This window comes from Recurvomyces mirabilis (assembly GCF_035927965.1).
Source record: "Recurvomyces mirabilis strain CCFEE 5264 chromosome Unknown scaffold_1, whole genome shotgun sequence".
Classification (NCBI taxonomy): domain Eukaryota; kingdom Fungi; phylum Ascomycota; class Dothideomycetes; order Mycosphaerellales; family Teratosphaeriaceae; genus Recurvomyces; species Recurvomyces mirabilis.
The window spans coordinates 754,397-776,106 of NW_027041935.1; the positions used below are offsets into that span (position 1 = coordinate 754,397).

The window sequence follows — 21,710 nt, forward strand, 5'->3', positions numbered from 1 at the left end:
GACTGAATGGCGATGCACAAGGGCGTCAAGGAACTAATGAATTTACAGGCAGCAGAGAGATGTTGGTGCCTATCCCATGCGCATGGCTTGCTGGAAAGAAGCTACCATATACTAGCTCAGGATCTATACTCTACACCATATATCCCTATCATCGTAAAAACACCATGTTATATCATATCATACAGTGCTCCGTTCCAAAGTACTCCACGAAGCTTCACTCAAGAGCACTCCCACTCAGCAAAGACACACCACCTCGCACTCCTATCCGCAAGCACCAAGCCCCTCCAAGTCCCCCTCTCCCCAATCTTGATCACAGTTTCCCAACTCGTCGTCAATCCATCATCTTCGCCTCCTCCGGGTCGAGAGACGTGGTCCATCTTTCTCGTCAATCGGATGATCTTCTGGCTGGGTGTCTGGATGGCTAGTTTAGCTGGCTTAGACTGTGCGGCTGTCATACCGCCTGGCTGATCATTGTTGTTGGACGACGAAGAGCTGTAGTCGCTGTTCGAGCCGGCGTGGGAGACGGAGGCGGAAAAGGCGGACACCATACTCATTGCGCTGCCTGGACGGGCAAAAGGTTGATTGTTTGACGGTGACGCGGGACGGCCTGTGGTGTTGGTACCCCAAGTATCGGGCGTGAACCTCGACAGGCTGGAAGGATGCTGGCGGATGCAGAAGACGAAGGTGTTATTCAGGGTTAACTTTCCACACTGAGGTTGTACGACGTAGAGGTCGTGGCGTTGGGCGTGGGGTGTTGGGTGGCGGATGTGAAAGTCGTATGAAGGATTCTGTCCCGTATGCGTTAACGGTAGAGCCAGAGCCAGAGCATGCGGGTTGTCTTTTGCTGAGTGCATGAGGCCTCGCTTGCCAGCGTAGATTTTGAGGGTCGCTTGGCCTTCGTCGCTTGGCAGCACGGCTTTGATAGTGAAGTGTTTACGTCCTGCACACCATTCCGCTTGCGCGAAGGCTTTCTTGATCGTCACGTCGCCGCTCTCGAAGCAATCTCCATCGGCGTCCTGCGCGAAAGCTCTTGCTTCTGTCTCAGCAACGCATTCGACATCCTCTGGGACGGTGATATGAATCTGTGTCATATCCAGATTCTCCAGATGCAGAGCAGAAGTATTGAAGTCCGCAAGCTCCAGTTCGTGCTTATGATAAGCCGGTGTTGCGCACGGCAGATTGATCAGTACCTCTACGTTCACCGGAGGCACCATATGCTGCTGCTCCGTCAGAAGCGGGATATGCGTGTAGCATATCTGACTAGGTCTAGCAAGGAAATACCATGACTCTGCCACTTGTGAGTTTGCGCTGGTATACGCATTTCGTCGTGGGTTGGTTGGATTTGCGAGCGAGCAGTCCATAACGCGCCACTCACTATCAACGATGACGGCGTTCCACCAGTGATTGGCATGCTGCACTGTGTCCAGATCCAGGATCTCGCCCGGTGCTTTGAGGTACCCTTGGATTTCTTCCGCGAATAGGCCAACAGCCGTACACATCTCCCTGACCAGGACAGCGATCTCTTGGCTCGAGCCGCGCTTGCTGGAGATAGTACGGCGAGTATCCACTTCGCCTTGGTAGTCTTCTTCCCATGTAATGCGCTCTGAAACCCATGTAAAGATCGCGCGTAGACGTTGCACATCCGATCGATGAGGGCGGCATATGTAGCTCTGCGCCAGCGCAGCTGCAGTGACCATTGGCGGTATGCTTTGGATGAAGCGGGTGCTCTTGTCTACTAGTGCAAGGGTTGTCGTGTGGAAGTCGCTTGGGTCGCTGATACATAAGCCATCCAAACCTTCATCGCCTTCTATTATCTCGTGGAGGGCGTCGACTGGATTTATGGCGGGTAAGCCGAGCAAGTCTGATCGTTCCATGCGCTCTTCCCGTTCTCGGCGGCTCAGTGAGTTGGACCGGTTGATATCGCGGCGAACTTGCATCCACTCTCCGCCACCACCTAGGCCCATATCTCTAGCGGCATTCCCACCACCGAATGCCGAGCCCGGCCTCGAGCCAATGCCTGGGGCGACCACAGTCGGACCCATGCCTGCCATAAGACTCTTTGTTGGACTGCCGGCTCTACTGCCCGGTCTACTTCCACTTGCACTACCAAGTGTGGTACGAGCAGTTGCTGCGCCGGTGCGTGCAGATGTCTTCGCAGACTCAATCATCTTCTTGAAGAAGCCCGACTTTCGCGCTGCTTTCGGAGCACTCAGGCCACCGAGTATACCTGCTGATTCCACCGGATCTTTCGTCCAGTCTGCAGTGGGTGTTGTAAGAGGCTGATTCCCAGAAGCATGACTTTCATGGAAACTCGGCCCAGAGCCTCCAGTGTACTCGCTTGCGGCATTGCTACGAGAGCTGGAATTTGTGTCGCCGGCCTGTCGTACCTCGTACGAAGACTTCGGGCGTTGTCCTCGTTGGCTACCTAGACCGAACTTCCTCCGAGCTAGACTGCCTGCGCTCGTGGCGCTGAAGCCGCCAGCTGAATATCCAGACATGATACTCCGACTAGTCATTGCCGTGCTTGTGCTGCTTTGTGTAGCCGAGGAAGACTCTGTGGAGTTCGTCGCGTTGGTTTTTGTGGTGTAGGTGCGGTTCAGGCGTTCACGGCCGAGCTCGTATGCTGAGCGTTGATGCTTCAGGACTGGTGGCTGACTTCTGAGTGAGTTCAGGGCGCAGTCACCTGAGCCATGGCTCGAGCTACTACCAGCAGTCGTTGGACGTGACCGGCCTGGTGCATATTGTGCGCCTTTCAACGGTAATGCGGGTGGGCCTGTGCTAACGTGGGAGATGGTAGATTGTGTGTGCCGAAGTTGATGTTCCATGCGTTGAACGTAGTTGCTTAGTTCCGGTAGCCCCTCTCGCGAAGGCGGCAATGATGTCTCCTGCTCGTTATATTGAGCAAAGCCCAGCGATGATTGCGCGCGGCCATGCTGCTGCTGCGATCGTGTGCGTACGAGATCGAACTCGGCCGGAGACCATACTTTACTAGCCATCGACGGCTGATGCGACTGCTGCTCCTGGTATTCATCGATGGTCTCGCCGTACATGCTCATGTCGTGCAATGATGACATGACATCGTTCATAGCATCTCTCAGTGGCGAAGGTGTCATATGACTACCTCCATCTCCACTAGGAGAAGGCGGTACGGGGGTCCTGCTCATACCTCGGTCGTACTCGCCGTGCTGATAATCTTGCACCGCCGATGGCGCTCTGCTTTGCTGGTACGCTACACGATGCGCTGGTGGAGGAGGTGGAGGTGGCGACGATCCCAGATCTTCTTCGTACGGCTGGGGCGATGGCGCACGATAGGATGGTTGATATCCAAAAGAAGGTGCTGGAGATGGTGCTCTCGACCCATAGTAATTGTCCTGTTGCTGATATGGGTTTGGAGACGGGCCCCTCGACGATGGCAATAGCTGAGGGTATGCGGAGCCATCATGGTAGGTTTGGGGAAGTGGTGATGGACTGCGTGATGGCATCGGCGATGGAGCGCGATAGCTCGGTTGCGGAGAAGCCGCTCGCGACATCGAATTGGCCGGTGGCTGGCTATAACCTGGCGTCGGCGTCGGAGAGGCAGAGGGCGCACGAGACGGCCTTCTCGAGTGGCCTCGAGGAGGTGGTGCCGGTATACGTGGCCCTTCTTGCTGTTGAAGTGGCTTCATAGGCGCCGGAGATGGCGCTTGTGTTGTCTTCATGCTTGAGTAGGGTCGGAACTTGCTCTTCTCTTTCCTCTTCTCGCGATCACTATCCGATGTGCTGTCTCTCGTACCAGGACTCCCGCTCGCACCAATAGTTCCGTACGCATCGAACGGCCGCCTGAACACACTTTTCGTCTTCGCCGGACTCGGGGATGCCTTTGATTGTGCCGGTAATGGCGATGGATTGCGACTCGCATGCCCGGGTTGAAAGCTCTCGTCTAATACTTTCACAAAATTGCTTGGAAAGAGCCCGATAGCTCGAGGATCTCTTCGTAATCGTCCCATCCACCACGATCCGTCACCGGCATTGAGTGCCTCTATGAGGTCACCCTCGATGAATCCGAGGTCTTTCTTGGTCTCTCCTCCCCATGAGTATGTGGCCTGGCACCAACAGGGAAATCTCGGCGGCATCAGTGGCGCACCCATCTCCGCTGGAACGACCGAAGAATGTGGCCGGGAGGACGTCTTGATGTATCAAGCGATAGCTTTCGTGAGAGAGATGCATCGAAAACTTCAATGTCGCCCTGCTGTAAGAGCTTCGCTAGCAACCAATGTTTGTTTGCGGGGCCCTGGTCGCAGATCGGCGGCTCGGTGGCTCGGGTTCCTGCATTAGCGCCATTGCTATTTCCCAGCCTAATCAATATGAAATGGACCAGCTTAGATGTCTCTGGAGGTGCTGAAAAGGATGACATGTGTACATGAAAGTTCTGTCTCTGAGAGAGACTCTCCATGGTCGACAGCAGCTCGCTGGGGTCAAAAGACTATTCTTCCGCGCCGCTTGTATATCCAGCGGTGCTCAGGCCGATGATTGTGTACATATGCAAGACATCTCTCAGAAAGGGACCCTCCACAATTATCAGCAGTTCTTCCAGGTCTCTGAGCAATTCTCTAAACGCGGTGGATCCGCTCAACGCTACCAAGGAGGACGATGTGCCGCCATGTAAGCTCTGTCTGGTAGGAAGAGCCATGGAAGCAACAGCAGCTCCATCGGATTGGAACACGTCTTCAAAGGGATCTATATCTCTGGCCGCACAGCGAAGGGCGATGTTTGCGTGTATAAGCTACGTCTTCGTAGTTCTACTGCGCCATCAGGATGCACACTGCTGACAACATGTCTCTCTGTCCTTGCGACCGATGCATGGTAAGTCAACCGGGACAGGGGTAAGATAGATTATCATGCTATTCTGCGCACGCTGACTAAAAATCTCAGAGCTGTTGCTTCGTTCATCTGCCTTGTACGCAGCCTTGAGCGCGACTGGTAACGTCGCAGGTCCCGCCGGTCTGATATGCCTTGAGTATCAGCAACAAGTCTAGCTGTTTATCCATAGCCGCGGCCCTGGCCTTCTCATCACACAACAGACCGAGCAGGGCAGCGTTGTTCAGCTCCTGTGTCATATTCTTCGTGATCTTTTCTACGAACAAGATGTACCTACCTGGCAGAGTATTAGTGACCTCACGATAGATCTCACGCAGAATAACATTCCGCTGAGAGTCTGATGTCAGGAGTGATAGCTCGTGGTTATCAGAGAAGCGGGAGATTTGGTGGGCTTGAGGGTCGTGAGCTTCGAAGTTCGACAAGGACTCGAAAATGGATCCACATTTGAGGTTGCGGCAGTAGAAGAAGTTGCTGGTAGCGAGTGGCAGGGGCTGCATGGTCCTCAGGAGCTCAGCATTTCCTGCTTGCACAAAGTCCTTCAAGAAGCCCAGTAGGCTTGTCATGCGCAATTCTGTCTGCATCTTGACTTTAAGTAGCTGATCAATCCACCGATTCAACACCCCATAGGACGAGCTAGCCGCCTGTTGAGCTTGGCAATCGTTGCACTTCGGCCAGACACAGGTGCACTTGTTCTCTTCGACCGAATCCCGCATGGTATCCATGACTCTGCCGATACATCTAATATCACGAAATTGGTCTTTGGCGAAAAGTGCATCGTATTCTTCGTCCGCAGGAGTGTTGGTTGTTCGCTGCTTCCATGTCCTCGCTCGGCCGAAATCAGCGATGACGACGTCCGGAAAGAGACTTGGATCCTCATCGGCCTTGAGCAGGATGTTACATGTGTATGTGTCGGCGTGATAGACGCGCGGCCAATCTCTCACTGTTTCCATCCTGTTTAGATCACGAATGCCAAAGTGCAAATAGCATGCAGCTTGCACGAGCTGAAGCCCAACGTGCCAGATGAAAGATGTGGTGATTGCATCTTCATGCTTGGCGATGAAACTCTGAAGTGTACCGCCGTTGCAATATGGTAGTGCTAACTATTGAATCGCACCATCGTAGTGGGGGTCGATGGCGTGGGTGAGCAGGCTATGGGTGCCCCTCATGGACTCCGTCATGAACGTGATCTCGTTGGTCAAGTCGCCCTCAAGATTGTTTGGCTTGTAGAATTTTACAACTACAACGTCCTTCGTATTTAGACTGATGGGGTAGCCTAGGCGCTTCAGGCCGAGCATACGGTTAGCATGATCCTTAGTATTTGCTGCATACGTCTCACCATTATCTCCGGCACCTAGGCGGTGAATTAGGACATATCTTTGCTTGAAGTGCTCCATCGAAGGGTTGGGTAGTTCTGGGGTGGAATCATCGTTGATGATTATACCCACGTCCGAGTCCGAGTCCGAGTTCGATTCCGAGTCCCAGTCCATGATCTCTCCCTCTGATCGAGAGGAAGACGTCGAACAGGTGGAATCGCTCGGGCCTTCCGGTGCAGGTGTCCACGATGGGAGGTTCTGATGAGACATTTCTGGTGCGATCGATGTGATGTGCTGCGAATAATCGGTGATAGAATAGTTGTCTTACTTGAGTCCGGCCCGAAGACAATACAATGGGGGTTCTGCTTGCTTGAGCGTCCTGCGCTTGGTGTTCAGTCGTATGCTCAATCGCAGAACAGGATTCGAAAGCATGGCGCCAAAGACAATATACATTGTGCCACTGTGAATGCGCACTGCCTGGACATCCATTATCGTTGACAACAATGCCATTGACTTCGCCCTTTGAACGTAGAATGCACATCAAAGCCAGCGTAAACGATGTTGCTGAAGAACAAAGAGTATCGCGGAAGAATAGCTCCGGGTCACAATTTGTCCGTGGACTTGCTTTGTCAAGGCGTGCGAGCGACAACGATCGGGCACGTCCCACTCAGAGAGCAGACCACTAAGCGAAGTGGAAAGCTGAGCTTACGTCAAATCCCTGAACCACTTTGAAAGGAGAGTGACAACGATGAAATCCTGGTTGGAGGCTTTATTTAGAGCAGTAGCAGATCTACCGTGAAGTACATCGACCTGTCCAAACCGTTCATCTAAGCACGCTTGCCATGAAAGAAACCCACCTCACTTTTGTACGCTAGCACCGACATCCTTCATCTACACATCAACATAGACGACCTGGCAATTAGCCGGGACGCTTGATGTCGGTGCCGCCGAGGTGGTTGGCTTGGACGATGTGGCTGGGCTAGATGTGGTGGTTGGCTTGACAGAAGTCACTGGCGTCGAGCTGCTCGCCGGCGCAGTAGTCTTAGGTGTGCCCGTCGATGAAGCAGGGCCGACAGGAGTGGCGGAGCTGCCACCAGTGGCGGAGCAACCAATACGGGAGGAAGCAATGGCGATGTCGTCGTACCAGACAGTGTCGACGCTGCCGGCGTAGGATTCCCAGCCGAAGTAGACACCGGTGATGGCGGGCTTGTATGCGCTGCCCCAACCATTGGAGTTCGGGTTGGTGAAGCCGGGGCCGACTGTAAGACCGCTGATGAGCTGGTCGTTGACCCAGGTCTCGATCGTGCCGTCGCTCTTAAGGTTGTACTCGACGCACTCCCATGTGGCGGTGGGGAAGCCTGTCGACGAGGCAACGCCGTTGGGCGAAAGGTCGGGGAGAGTGGCATCGTCTGACTCGCGGTTGTACTCGAAGATCTGTTCTTGGCCACTAAGGCGGAGATGCTTGCCGGCAAGACCCGTGTCGGGCATCACAATGAATGTAACGTGGTTAGAGCCGAGAGCAAGGGTGTGGCGCCTGCAGACAGTGTTAGGAGGGTGTCAATCATGATCGAACGACGAGCTTCAACCTACATCCACGCCCTGACAAAGACATTGCCAGTCGGGACAGCCGTGGTTCCAAAGAAAATGTGTCCGCAGTAGCCGCTCGAGCCACCAGTGACCTTGAGCGAGTTCTTGCCGCTGTGGGCAACGGTGCTGTCAAGCGTGACGGTACCGCCCTGGTTGCAGTCGGGAGCGTAGATAGGCCAGGTGTTGTTATTCCAGCCATTCTCGAACCCGTCCGAGATCTGAGCGAGTGAGAAAGGGAGAAGCGCCGCCAGGGCGAGGAGGGAAGTCTGAGCCAGCATCGTGATGAGATGAAGAAACGAAAGTGGTGAACGGAAATGCGTTAGTATGTGGCAGCGATGTTACTGAAGAACCAGAAGCCAAGAAGTATGCTGGTGGAAGTCGTCTTATATGATCCTGTACCGTGACATCTCACAACTAATATCCTTCATGCGCCTACTGCTCCAGATAGAATATCCAGATGAATTCCTGCCAGCCTGACCATTTTGCCGCTGTTCTGGCTGGTATTATATATGAAACTAAGCATGGCAGACGAGGTCACGCAAAGCTTTGATGCAAAGACAGAGTAGAGCGAGTAGATTGCAGCAGCGCTGGCGTCTACGGCGAAAGTGTACGGTCGAGACGTTTCATGGAAGTTGGAAGGGGTGATGTGGAAGAAGGCGGCCCGTCGGGTGTGTCAGCCGTGTTGAAGTGGGACAAACTTCGGTTGTCGTTCACGTATTGGATCTCCACTAACAACGACGATCATAGATATCGAAGATATTTCATCGCTATCATCCTCTTCCATCCAGTCTCTTGAATGACAGCGTCGAGTAGCTCTTTGATGCTCACGACTGCGACATCGTCGTGGTGAGCTTTGCTGAAGATACCTCACGAGCACCCGGAAGTAATACAAGCAATATTAGCCAGTCTTCGCGCTAGTTCCCGTGCGAATATCACGAGGACCATCCTACTATATACTCATAGTCACGATACCAGCTGGAGTGCAGCGTTGACGTCGGGAGACCCGCAAGTGATCTTTTCGACCTCGATCAGTCGTTGCTGCTAATTGTCCGCAGGTGGCTGCTGTCGACTTCGCAGAACTGTGTGACCGCCAAGCATTCCTGTCACGTGGATATTCTCGCGGCTGGTTCCTACGATCATGGCGCGGCTCCAGGACTTCGCACCTTTCTCAGGTGACAATCTCCTCCCCAACGCAGTAATGGTCTACGACCAAACCAGAACCATGCATGCCTCACGTGCAGAGATCTGGCCATGGATGCTCCAACTCGGCAAAGGCCGCGGAGGCTGGTACTGTCCTGCTTCGTGGGAGAAATGGATGCCTCAGAGCTGGCGAGCGACTCGTTCTGTCAATCCCGCTTGGCAAGATCTCAAGCCCGGTGATCGTGTTGATGATTACGGCTTTAGTGTTGAGGACTATTTCGATGTGGTTGCTATTAGTTCAGAGGAAGTGTTGATATATCGGAGTGATCGATATGGTGCGAGGTTTACTTGGACGCTGATGCTACACGAGCTTGACACGGACGCTGATGGCACACCGCGGACGCTCGTCCATCTGAGATTCAGAGGTCAGATTGCAGCGACTGGTATCAGAAAATGGGTCGTGGTCAACGGCGGCGGGTTTTTGGACTGGATCTTCACGTATCCGATGTTGCTCGGAATGCAGGAGAGAGCTGAAAGACCGCACGTGCAGTGACGAGCAGCACAATAGCCGTTGGTGAGCAACACTATCTAATCAAACTACACCTCCATACATCCTATTCTCAAAGTCCGGCTCCACCCACTCCACCTCACACTCACCCTCCTCCTCAATCCAAGCCTCAATCCTATCAAGCCTCCAGCCACTATGCCAACTCCTCCCGTCGTCCGGCCTTCTCGCTTTCCCCAGCGTAAAACAAGAGAAGAGTCTGCACTCCCCGTTCCGATGCAGATACTGCATACAAGACGGGCTAGCGTTGCACGCTGTGCCGCAGGACTGCATCGAGTAGCCCGGTTCGTTGTCGCCTGGTGCGGTAGGAGGGTGCGGAATGAGATAGGCTTGCCCGCCCGGACAGCTATTATCCCAGTCTGGCTTTACGCTGGGGAGCCCGCTCGGCAGGAACGTGTGGTAGCGGTCTCGGTAAGTCAGAGGGCGCTATATATGTTCTCAGCGTCACGTCTCCTCACAGTTTGGAAGACGATACATACCCCTGCCTGCTCCACCTCCCTCTCCAATCCCCACAATTCACTCATCTGCTCCCCATCTATACCTCGCAAAGTAATGATGGGCTGGCACCACGCCCCTGCCCTCCCATAAGCCGTCTCATATAACGAGTCCCCACCAAGCATAGGCCACACACCACTAACATTCAGTCCGACGTCTGCCAAAGCGAGCGAGAGCACCATATCCCCACTTCCCTCCCGCGCCGTCCGCTTCTCCCAAGCCGCGAAGAACTCCGCCGGCTGAGTAGCGAGGGCATGCAGAGCAGAGGCCGAGAGCACGAAGCCGCTACTAAGGTCATTATATCTAATCCCGGCCTTGACGTTCGGTGCGCCGATGAAGAGCCCCTGGCTCGCCTCCATCCGCTCCAACCAAGTTACAAGATTCGCCCAGTTCAGATACGTATCACTCTGAAGAAAGACATACCACGCCCGTCCCGGCATCTCTTCATAGGCCCTCCGCAGCATCTGTAAAGCTATATACTTCTCCAGCACCGCCACTTTAGGACTCCCTCGAAATATATCCCCGAGTCGCTCGGGCGTAAAACCTTGGGCTGAAAGAGTAAGTTGAGCATGGTAGAGGTCGAAGTCCGGATCATGATCTCGGATAGCCGGGTCGACGGATTGTAGTACGTCGTGGATCTGGTATCCATCTACCACAGCATCCAAGTCCGAGACGATGAGGAGATCTTTGACGCAGCGGAGTGATGATTGTAATTGTACTTGTAGCCGCCCTGGATCTCCAGAGGCGCTGGTCTTGACAATGATGACGATATTCTCCTCTTCGTAAGTGGCCAGGCAGCCGTCACGTTTCCTTGGGGGAAGGATCTCCCGGACATTCGATACTTTGAAGCGTGAAAGGTCAGACCTGCCGCTGGAACGAAGCCGGTTCCAGATCGTGATAATCGCGATCAAGGCGAGGATAGCCAAGGAGCCTCGCTGCAGTAGTCTCTTTTGCCGTCGTGTCAGCCGGAAGGTCGCCATGATCCAGCCTCCAGATCACTGATCCGTGAGACGAGACACTGATGAGATTCGACATCTCTCATACTGCTCGAACACCGCCTCGAGGTGTCAAGTCACGCCGTAGCGCGGATCCAGCAATTTAGCCTGCAGCGGTAGGGCTCTCTGCATCCGGCGGCAAAGGCAGGGGTGCAGGAGAGATGAGGCCTAGAAGCAAAAACTATGCATACATGCAAACAAGGAGATAGCTATTGCACGAGCATGCCCACCATCACAACGCAGCACGGCGACCTCCCTTTCTACAAGATCGAGGATGCTTGTCTTTCGCATATACAGTTTCAGCTTCCTTTCCGCCCACGCAACCATCCACGCTATTGCGTTCCAGAAGGTGTCTTTATCCATGTCCATGTCCATGACCCTCCCTCCTACTGCTCTTGCCCCTCACAACTGACTCTTTACTCGCTCCCTCACAGCTCAGATCCTCTCTTGCACCCAGCTCTACTGCTTCGAAACCCCCTGCCCCATAACTCCAAGACCATTCCCACTAGCCGTTCCCGTCGCCCCGACCCCGGGTATCCCCGCCATGCCACCCATCCCCAACCCTGCAGCTGCACCCGCACCACCAGTTCCATTGCCATTGAGCGTAGGTGTCGTCGCACCACTTTCAAGCTCACCCGTAATCTTATTCTTCTGCTTAAGCGTAAGAGGGAAAGGATAATCCTCCGTTTCTTCCTGTAAATCGCAGACACACACCGTCAGCACATCGTCCTCACTCACCGCAAAAAATTTCGATCAGGTGTCATGGGATGTGGATGTAGGCGTAGAGTACTAACCTCCTCAGGCAACTTCCAAGCAATGTAATCCTCCGTGCTCAACCCCTCCCTCCCCTCCTGCAAACTGGCGAAATCCCCCGGCGTCATCATCCCGCTCCGATCCCTCGGACTGCCCGGCGCGCTCAACGGCCGCGCAATCTTGACACTCTCCGTCCCATCAAAGTAACCAGGTTCCTCGCTGTCCTCACCAAAGGAGGCCGGGTACGCGCGTCTCAAGGCCAACTGCCGCGCCTTGACATATTCCATGCCCATTCGTTTCCAATCCAGCAAGTCGGAGAGTCGTTCGGTACGGTTACGTTGATTGATACGTTGGCGTTTGCTTTTGCGGGTGAATTCGAACATGTAGTCTGCGAGCTGGTTGACGCTGTCGTCTATGCCTTTTGTGCGACGGTCGACAATGTAGATGCCGTAGTCGGAGGCGTTCTCGATCAGTTCTTCCATGTAGCAACCGAAACCACTCAGGTTGGTCGTGATGGATGGCACACCCATGACGGTGCATTCGGCGGGGGTGTAGCCCCAGGGTTCGTAGTAGGAGGCGAAGACGCCCAGGTGGGTGCCGCGGACGAAGTCGTCGTAATCCATGGGGAGGACGGGGTTGCCGGAGGAGAGGAACTCGGGGTGGAAGACGACTAGACACCGAAGAAATCAGCAGGCTGCTCAGTTACGAGATTGTTCTTGACTCACCCTTCACCCGATCACTAGGATGATTGAACATCTGACACCTCCTCAACTGGTTCAGGATCGGATCCTCGCTATCATTGACCATATTGTGCGTCACAATCGGCGGCAGATTATATCTCTTCATGGCAAACAACCGTCTCCTGAGCATAATCTTGTCCTGCGGTGTAAGGAGGTCCTTCTCATCCGGTGGATCTTGACCCTCATGCCACGCCAAGGCCTTGTCGAAGAGTTTCCGCCCGGCATTCTCCTTGATGTGGTCGATCGAGTCGCGGAGGGATTTCAGCACGGCCTGGCCTTTGAGCGCTTCGACTGCTAAGCTGGTGGTTTTGGCAGGGAAGATGAGGAAGGCGACGACGGTCATGTCGGAGCCGGAGGACTTCATTTTGTGATTCAGACGGGCGAGTGACTCGATAAACATGTCCACTCCTTTATTCCTGTATTCGTAGCGGCCAGCGGTGAAGATGTAGAGGGTCTTGTCGGGATCGAAATCGTTGTGGCCGTAAAAGTGGCCGCGCACGAAATCATTGATGCGTTCTTTATTTGTTTGATGCAGATTTTGAAATTCGTGGGTGGCGCTGAACTTCTTCACATTCAGACCATTGGGGAGCACACCGTCCGGCTTTCGCTTGAGGAGGTGCTCGCTCTCGTACGCAGTGATGTGGGAGACGGTGGTGAAGACGTCGGCGGTGTGGGCGGCGCTGCGTTCTATGCAATAGCGGTGGTAGATGCCACGCTTCCCGGCCTCGGCATCGCAATCAAAGTATTGCAGGTTGTTGTAGAAGTCGACGGATCCGGCACAGAGGTAGCGGCCGAGGAGGGTGGCGTGGGTGGTGAAGATGGTGGTGACGTCGATCTTCCTTCTTCGGCAGAGAGGGAGAGCAACACCGGCCAGCCACTCGTGGAACTGGGCGATGACGGCCTTCTCCTTCTCGTGGTAGACATACTCGCCCAGAAACCAGGCGACGAGGTAGCCGAAGACGATAGCTTCGTTGGTCTCGTGATCGTCTGGTGGGGAGGGGATGCCGGCGGTGGACCACAGATCGCCCTTCCACTCGTCCAGCTTGTAGTAACCCGTGCCAGTGTCGAAGAGCAGGACTCTTGGCGCACCGTCAATCAGCCATCGGCCGTAGAGGGTCTGTATGCCACGCTCGTTCATCGACTTGATCGTTGCGATCATGGCCGGGTCTTTGGGTGCTATCTCTTCCACCTCCACTGCGGCGGAAGCCCGATTGAGCGGGCCGAGGAGGGTGTACTGGGAGCCATATTCTGCCGTCGTCACTTGAGCTTTGGACTTCAGCACTGAGTAGATTCCTCCCACCCGGTTGGCGACTTCGGTAGCGATCTCGAAGAGGATGTGGTTGCGCACGTCGCGCTTCGGTGCTTCTGCCATGTTGGGGGTTTGTGTGTGAGTACGATACTCGGAGGTGGCCCAAGCAAGACTGTCTGCTACAGGCCAATTCGCTGGTCAGTTACGACTTCCTCGTGCGTCTGCTTCACCTCCGCACCGAAAGCTGGAGCTGTTCAATGCGGAGGTGTGCATATGCTGTGCATATACTGTGCATACCTTCTCTTGCGCCCTTCTGCTAATAATACTCACGCACACTCACGCAAAGCACACACGAGGGAAGAAGAGCAACACCAGCTATATTACTATGTGGAGGAGGGGAGGGTGGCCGTGGTCAGGTGGCCGAAATAGTATGATCAAAGATGGCTGGCGTGAAGCTAGAACTACGAAAAGACACTTTTGAAGCCTCCACGCCCGAGCTCCATCCCTGCCCGCCCATGCTGCATCCACTCCCGCCCAAATGACATCGTTGGGGACCCACCAACACAAACAATTGCTAGAGCCGCTCAGCAATTTCTCGTTCACCGTCAGCTATGACAATAACTTCAACAACAGATCACAAGATGACAGCAGCGACGAGATTGCATGCATAGCCATAGCATAGCCATAGCATATCATGTCATACCGTCATACCCAGGGTATTGTTATGAAAAAAAGCTCATACATAGCTACCACTACTTCCTCACATGCAAATGCACTCCCCAAACTCTCCCTCACGACTTCCAATGTCCCCGCATCCGAGCTGCAGCGGTGGGATCAAGGTGGAGGTGGAACTCCTCAGACTTCAACCACCGCCAATCACCGATCCCACACATTCGGCCCTTTTCCCGCACTCCACAAACGATCGGTCGTGAGTGCAGACCAGCACGTGGTCCTATGACTTCCTCCACTACTACGACCACGACCACGGATGGATGAGGTGGTTGTTCAACGTTACATCTAGACGTTCTCTTCCACCCACTAGTACTTCTCTCCTGCTACTGGGACAGTGAGTGTGTGCCCGGCTGTGCGGCACCCACCACATTCTCAACACCACCGCCACCGCCGCCGAGAAATGGTGATGAGATAACCCTCACACAAACTCTTCCAGCGACCCCGCTCGACCCTGTCTCGCAAACCAATCTCTCATCTCCCCTTCTCCGCCTCCGTGACCCACCCCTCTCTTCCCTCCACCCTCCACTTTCTCCATCCGCTCCTCCAACTCCTCCACAGTCTTCTCCAGTATATTCCTCTCTTTGATCTCCGCTTTGAGTGCGTGGAGTAGAGAATCCTGACGACACGGGTTAGCAAGACCTTCGAAGGCATGTCCTCCAACATCACGTCGAGGACATAATATGGGAAAGGTAACAAAGCTACTGACCACAGCGCTCCCCATCACCTCAAAGACCTCCCAGTCCCTCTCACGACCTGTCATACTCTCCTCTCCACGATTCCGCTTATCCTCCTTCTTCATTTCCGCGATCTTCTCGTCTAGATGGCTGAAGACATTATACCCCGGTTTCCACTCTCCGAGGACCTTAGGACTATACTCTCTCAACCACTCATCTTTCTTCAATTCCACCTTCTTCACCTCCAACCTGGGAATCGGATCTGAAGCCGACCGCTTGAACGACGAGCCAAGATTAGGCATGGTCCAACTTCGCGGCCTCGCTGGTTTTGTGCTCCTTGCTTTCCGCTCATCGACTGCTCCGCCCCTCTCCACCATGGGTACGTGCTTCTTGCCCGTTTTGGATTTGACACGGCCATGTGCGTCGTGGTGTCTAGAAGTTGACGCGAAGGGACCTGGGGAGAAGGGGTGAGTATGTGAGGATCGCTCCTCGCTGGGATCGGCGCGGTAGAGGGGCGGGTAGAAGGCTTCGGCTACTGCTGCCAGGGCTTTCTTGGCGTTGATCATGGTCGCGGTGGATGGTGGGGATTTTGTCCTTTGGTGCAGTGTCTCCCAAAGACGAGGTTTTGACATGGGCGAGAGCTTCTTGTGCATCTAGATATACTGGCCACTTCTGGATCTGGACGATCGAGGGATAGTCACAAGGCCACGATCTTGGCTGGGTGAGCAAACAAACACAGCATCGCGCCTGATGAGGTACGGCACCATAGTCAAGAACGACGCTTTTCGATGCTACATACTCCTGCAGTCACGGGAGGTACCTGGCTCCCGCGAGATACCTCACACTAGTGAACATGACCCGCGACTCGAATCCCCATCATCCTCTTGAGTGCATCTACCTGCCTCCTGACATCATCTAACACCTGATGCGCATTTCCCAAACCATCTCCTATCGCCACCAGTTCGTCCGCAAATCATCCGCTACTCTGGATAATCTCGTGACTACTTCGCCAGGGGTCCGGTACTGTTGGTTGAGGTCCGAATCATCACTGTTCACCTCCCTGTCCGGCATCTCTGCCTCTGCCTCTCCCTCCGCCTCCTCATCGGACTCTCCGCTTGGGATAGTCATTAGTGTCCCTATGGCCGTGGACTGAAGGTCCAGCGGCCGATGGCGTCTGTGTGGGACATCGTTATCGTTCCGAGAGTGCGGGTTGTAGACCGTAGCTGGCAGTATCTCCTCTTCTCCTGCTGCTGCTGCAGCCGGAGCGAGAACCTCGTGGTATCCGTCTCCTAGACTGCGGACCCGGATTGGTCGGTAAGCGAGACTCAAGAATTCGTTAAAGGCCTGTTGGGCTTGATCTGAATCTCCACTCATAAGTTGGGTGCGAGTGTCTGAGGCGATTGACTGGGAAGGGGGTAACGATGGGTTGTTGCAGGACAGGCTCGTAATTACTGTGGACATGCTTGTGCTTGCTGCATCTGCCAAGATCGGTACTTTTCACTGCCATATCCGATTTCAACGCGATGGATCTAGCTTAAATGCTGGTGATTACTTTTGTCTCCCGCCTCTCGTGGCTGCTTGGTGGGCGTGGAGGCCAAGAAACGGTATCTTGAAATCTGGCAGTGACTGTGGCGATCGTGACGTCGATTGACAAATGATCTTTCGTGGTGCATAGATCTGGCGATCAGCCATCGAGATCGAGCAATTGTTCAGAGGTGCTCTTTGGGAGACGAAGGAGGAGGGCAGAAATAAAACTAGCACTGACTAATCGACGGAACGTGGTGGGCTTTGATATGTACCTTGTGTCTGCTATGGTGAGAATAAGGATTCGCGGGTGCGAGGAGGTAGGTTTTCGAACAGTTTTGCGCAGCTAGAAGCAGGGATACGATGGCGTGTTCAATCACACAGAGCACTCTCTCCCTTTTATGTTTAGGTACTCCTACCACCCTATAAAACAACGTAATCTTCATCCTCATCTTCACTTTCATTGCTAGATGTCGTCTTGTGAGGTGAACTTTCGATTACAGTCTCGGCCACTTTGTCCTTTACATCCTCAGTGTCACGCTCCCGGCTACTGGGAGCGGGTGGCGCTGGATACCATGGTGCTCCCAAGCCGTGTGTCATCGCTTGCCACAGCCAGTCGTACCAGCCATCTGGTAGACATGAATCTTGAGGTATTGAAGGGGTTAATGACGTCGTATTTGAGATTCTTGCCGACGACGTGGGACCTCGCTCGGGCTCGGCTGCAGAGCCCAGGTTTGATAGGGGACTGCTTTGATCATTTGGCGAAGCTGTTGGCGGCTGATTAGAGTTGTTCTGCGGAGGCTGAGTAGTTGTGTGTTTTGGAGACTGTCCTGATGCTGGATTCTGCGACATTGCGGAAATTGAAGTCTGAGATGGCAGGCACGGCTCTGTAAATCTCGCCGTACCAGCATCTATCACTATGAATGCTTTTCCAGCTGTCAATCTTTGCTTCATCTAGGAACGATTTGAATGAGATCGTCGCATCGAAGGAAGGATGACTGGACTGGGACGAATTTGTCATCTGATGGCCCATGGCAATGGCCAGCAGGTTGACAGGAGCAAACATAAAGTCTGTGGGCGTCATCTGACGACCTCTGTGCCGGTGTATCGAATTTCGATGGCCCCTGGGCACCGGATAAGCGAAGACATGGCGCGGGGAGAAATGGTCAACTCTTATCCTTCATCAACCGCAGAGACTTCTCATAGCTTCGCCAGTTCCTCCATGAGCGCTGCGGGTATCCTCGTCGGGTCGTTGATCGGCTGCGTCTTCCTGTTGACACGTCCCTCGTCCCACTCGAGAACCTTTTTCTGAAGCCACTGCCCAACAGCTTCAGCACTCCCCTTTGGCTTCTCCAGAACAACGGAGTGGTGCGCTCCCGCTATCTCGGCCTCATCCACTTGTCTGTTCGCTTGGCCTCCTCTACCTCCCGGTCCGGTTCCGATCACGCTGGTGTACAGCAATTCGCGGAACTTGAGACCAGCTCCACTGAAAAGTTCTGAGTCCGATCCCCAGAGGAACAGGACTGGAGGGGAAACTTGGGGTAGACTACGCCATAACCACCACGCCTCTGGTCTCGAAAAACCAGGGATCGTGGTTTTCATGTCTTCTGCGACCGTGTCCTCTGGATCTGTTGGGAAGCCTGGGAGAGGTGGTGAAGGACGAAGCCATTGTGCGACTGTCAGAGCTTTGGGTGTGCTTAGGGTCACGTGATCGGGTGGTACTGACGCATGAATGCCGTCGTTGGAGTCAACTTCACGGATTTCGTACTTCAGCACACGTTCAAGCACACGAGGATCGTAGTGCCGGTACAGCATTGACTTGGCCAGTGCCTCGGCAGCAGCCTCACGCGAAGGCCAGACATCTTTGCGCTTTGCTGCCAGTACACCTGGGTAGTATCTGGTGGGCCGTGGCCACACTGCGCCTGGACTTGGACCGAGGGCTGGTTCGCATAGTACGATGCCGGAGAAGAGTCTGGGGTGCCAAGTGGAGAGTACTGTAATGCTTCCGCACCCTAAGGACTGGCCGATACCGACAAGGGGTGGAGGCATTTGCACCTGGAAGTGGTTGATCGCTTGCCATACGTCTCGAGGATAATCTAGCCAATTAGGCTGATCACCGATGAAGTCTTTGTTCAAAGCGTAAGATGCGCCATTGCTGGCGGCGTCAAGGGTCCATACGTTACGGATCCGTGGGAAGACGGTAAGCAAGTCGTCGATGAAGGGCTCGAAGGTCTCCTTGGACATGTCGATGCCTTGGGCCAGGATGAGTGTGACGTCCCCACGCTTTGGGTTACGATTAGATACAGGAGTGTACTGCTTGATCGAAAGCTGCATTGATGTATTCTCGTCTCCATGCCTCGTACCACGCTCGAATCTGGTCATTGTATCAGCGGCGCAGGGTTTTGGAGGATCAGGGATGTTCGCTACCCTCGTATATGTGCCGCTGGTATGCGATGCTCTGTTGTCCTCCACTGCTCCATTGTGAACATATCGCGCTATGTATGCCGCAGTGCATTGGATGTTCTAGTTACATGAGTATAGCACTGGATGAATACAGCCTCTGACCATGTGCGGCTGAGGTGCGCTTACGCTCGCATCTCGATGCGAAGGATGACGAAGTCTTCGTACAGTACCACACCTGGTAGAGCTTGCGTAATCGGGAAGATATCGTGCGTCGGTTGACACGCCTCAATGCCGGGTCCTTGCCGTAAGAATGGGTCAACAAATATAGTGCAGATCAGCTATACTCATCAAGCTGGTGCTGGACTCTGGTTCCAGCACAGGATCTGGTATCCTCGCCAGTTTACATTTGCAAATGTCTTAGGCCTGTCATCCAAGACGACTGCATGGCGGGTTTCGTCCTTGCAGATGGTCGCTATCTGCACGACATGGATGCAAGAAGAAGGTGATGCTATTGAAGTCCTTCCTCTTCACCGACCAGACGGAACCACGTGACGCGGGCACTGGCTTCATCCCATCACCTCAAGCTCCTTCTGCACTCCTCTATCAATCTCCAAATTGCGGTCTCAATCTATCGCGCTGCGCTGCGGGTTTGCAGGCATAGTTCGTATGTAAGCACGTCTCACTGGCATCGCTTCTGCAAAGGCGGCTGCAATCTACCGGGGCTTCAATGCAAGATGCGGGCAGATATTTACACGATTGGCGGATGCTATGGCCTACCAATAGACTTGTGCAGCCCGCTAGACAGAGCTGTCGAGACAGCGGTCGGAAAGGCAAGCAGTGAGGGTGAATACTGTACCACTTTTGCACCTTGAATACTTCAATCAGTCATCCCCTGTATAATTTCGTGTGACTGCTCCCAGACTACTACCAACATGAGACTACAGGGATCGAGTCATCCTAGATATGGAGATGCTATCGCTCCACGCGGATCTCAGGATATTCAACTGCAAGACCGCCATCCGACTGGTACACATGGCGATGCCAAGATAGCTCGAGCCACAATCAACGACCTTAGCATGCACATCGAAGTCGAGGAGCAAGACGATCATGGACTATCGGCCACGCTATCTACGTGGAAGGATGCCGAAGACATGAAGCGGATGGGCAAGGAGCAGCAGCTCGTTAGACAGTTCCGCCTGATGTCAATTGCATCATTCGTGGCGATAGCAACAGCGACATGGGAGATAGGACTTTTTACCATCGATCAGTCCTTCGTTGATGGAGGCAGGCCGGGACTCCTATACTCGACCCTGTGGAACTTCATCTGTTTCGCACCCATATATCTCAGCATGGCCGAGATGGCATCGATGGCGCCCATAGCAGGAGCGCAATAACACTGGGTATGTTGTTATCAAGACTGGTGTGTAGCTGCGTCGCACCGACTGACGACTTTTGAGGTATCAGAGTTTGCGTCTGAGAACTGCCAGCGCTTCTTGAGCTATATCACGGGGTTCGTAGATATCTTGGCTCAGAAAGTGAGTCCTGGCATACTAACAGATTCAGATGGACGTCGACTCTAGCATGACAGTCTGGCAATGCCGTTGGCATATTCTTAGTCGGCTCACTGATCAAGTGTATGATTGCCGTGAACGATCAAAACTACGGCTTTCCTGCTTGGCACTGTACCCTGCTGGCCTTCGCTGCTATGCTTATAGCATACATCGGATCTGTTTACGGTGGGTGTGTGCTTTTGGACAAGCGTTATTGCCGGAGAGCTGATACCGTCTTTCAGGATCGAAAGTACTTCCGTACTGGCAGAACGCCGTCTTTGCTGTCCACATCCTGGCCTACTTCGCTTACATCATTCCCATCTGGGTGAGTGCTCCGAAGGCGACACATAGTCAAGTCTGGACAGACTTCACCAACGAGGGTGGTTGGAGCAGCCTACCGCTATCAGTATTGATCGATCAGTTGACAGGAATCAGCCAGCAGGTTGGAACTGACACTGTGAGAATATTGGAACATTATCAACGATGTGTCTTTGGCTGACGACTCTGCAGGCAGCCCACATGTCTGAAGAAGTGCGCAACGCGTCAGCATCCATACCAAAGGCAATGCTCGCCATCTACATATGCAACTTCCTGCTTATGTTTCCGGCATTCTTGACTGTCTGTTACCACGTTCCTAGTATTGGTGCACTAAGCGACTCGACGACATATCCAGCAGCCCATGTCCTCCACCAGTCGATGTCGCCGGGCTGGGTTACAGTGGTCCTTGTGATTATATGCCTGCTCAACCTCGCTTCTAACATTGTTTATCTTACTGTGAGCGACTGCAATATAATCCATCAGCCTCGAGATGCACAGAAGCTGACATTGTTCCACGTCCTTCCACAGGCTGTCAGGAGAGATCTTTTCGCTTTCGCCCGCGATCGTGGTCTACCACTTTCCAAATGGCTGAGTACCGTTCACCCAACACGGAAGATACCACAGAATGCTGCAACACTCTCGTGCGCATTCGCCATCTGTTTGGCACTCATTTACATTGGAAGTGCGTGTCACCGCCCACTCCTACTCATGCTCCCGCTGACGTCTACTGTGCAGGTCCAGTCGCATTTTATGCGATCAATTCGCTACTGACTGTGGCTCTGCTGCAGTGCTATTGCTTCTCTATTGGCTGTGTG

The 21,710-nt window shown here is 53.8% G+C and overlaps 8 protein-coding genes across 8 annotated transcripts; 1 reads left to right on the top strand and 7 right to left on the bottom strand.

Annotated features, from left to right (window-relative positions):
- Window positions 1–218: 218 nt before the first annotated feature.
- Window positions 219–4,127, bottom strand: LTS14_000325 (uncharacterized protein; the record flags this gene model as incomplete). The annotated part of the gene is made up of 1 exon (XM_064833038.1): window positions 219–4,127. The coding sequence occupies one exon, from the start codon at window positions 4,125–4,127 to the stop codon at window positions 219–221; it is 3,909 nt and encodes a 1,302-aa protein (XP_064699307.1).
- Window positions 4,128–4,925: 798 nt separating this feature from the next.
- Window positions 4,926–6,440, bottom strand: LTS14_000326 (uncharacterized protein; the record flags this gene model as incomplete). The annotated part of the gene is given in 2 exon segments (XM_064833039.1): window positions 4,926–5,953; window positions 5,972–6,440. 2 exon segments carry the CDS (start codon window positions 6,438–6,440, stop codon window positions 4,926–4,928), a joined length of 1,497 nt encoding a protein of 498 aa, XP_064699308.1.
- A 621-nt stretch (window positions 6,441–7,061) lies between these two features.
- Window positions 7,062–8,035, bottom strand: LTS14_000327 (uncharacterized protein; the record flags this gene model as incomplete). The annotated part of the gene is made up of 2 exons (XM_064833040.1): window positions 7,062–7,704; window positions 7,761–8,035. 2 exons carry the CDS (start codon window positions 8,033–8,035, stop codon window positions 7,062–7,064), a joined length of 918 nt encoding a protein of 305 aa, XP_064699309.1.
- An 860-nt stretch (window positions 8,036–8,895) lies between these two features.
- On the top strand, window positions 8,896–9,450 carry LTS14_000328 (uncharacterized protein; the record flags this gene model as incomplete). The annotated part of the gene is made up of 2 exons (XM_064833041.1): window positions 8,896–8,929; window positions 8,954–9,450. The coding sequence occupies 2 exons, from the start codon at window positions 8,896–8,898 to the stop codon at window positions 9,448–9,450; spliced, it is 531 nt and encodes a 176-aa protein (XP_064699310.1).
- A 361-nt stretch (window positions 9,451–9,811) lies between these two features.
- LTS14_000329 (uncharacterized protein) lies at window positions 9,812–10,937 on the bottom strand (the record flags this gene model as incomplete). Its single annotated transcript, XM_064833042.1, has 2 exons — window positions 9,812–9,832; window positions 9,942–10,937. The coding sequence occupies 2 exons, from the start codon at window positions 10,935–10,937 to the stop codon at window positions 9,812–9,814; spliced, it is 1,017 nt and encodes a 338-aa protein (XP_064699311.1).
- A 474-nt stretch (window positions 10,938–11,411) lies between these two features.
- GSY1 (glycogen synthase) lies at window positions 11,412–13,817 on the bottom strand (the record flags this gene model as incomplete). The annotated part of the gene is made up of 3 exons (XM_064833043.1): window positions 11,412–11,645; window positions 11,747–12,375; window positions 12,431–13,817. The coding sequence occupies 3 exons, from the start codon at window positions 13,815–13,817 to the stop codon at window positions 11,412–11,414; spliced, it is 2,250 nt and encodes a 749-aa protein (XP_064699312.1).
- A 1,027-nt stretch (window positions 13,818–14,844) lies between these two features.
- Window positions 14,845–15,666, bottom strand: LTS14_000331 (uncharacterized protein; the record flags this gene model as incomplete). The annotated part of the gene is made up of 2 exons (XM_064833044.1): window positions 14,845–15,042; window positions 15,133–15,666. 2 exons carry the CDS (start codon window positions 15,664–15,666, stop codon window positions 14,845–14,847), a joined length of 732 nt encoding a protein of 243 aa, XP_064699313.1.
- Window positions 15,667–17,824: 2,158 nt separating this feature from the next.
- LTS14_000332 (uncharacterized protein) lies at window positions 17,825–19,006 on the bottom strand (the record flags this gene model as incomplete). Its single annotated transcript, XM_064833045.1, has 1 exon — window positions 17,825–19,006. The coding sequence occupies one exon, from the start codon at window positions 19,004–19,006 to the stop codon at window positions 17,825–17,827; it is 1,182 nt and encodes a 393-aa protein (XP_064699314.1).
- Window positions 19,007–21,710: the final 2,704 nt, after the last annotated feature.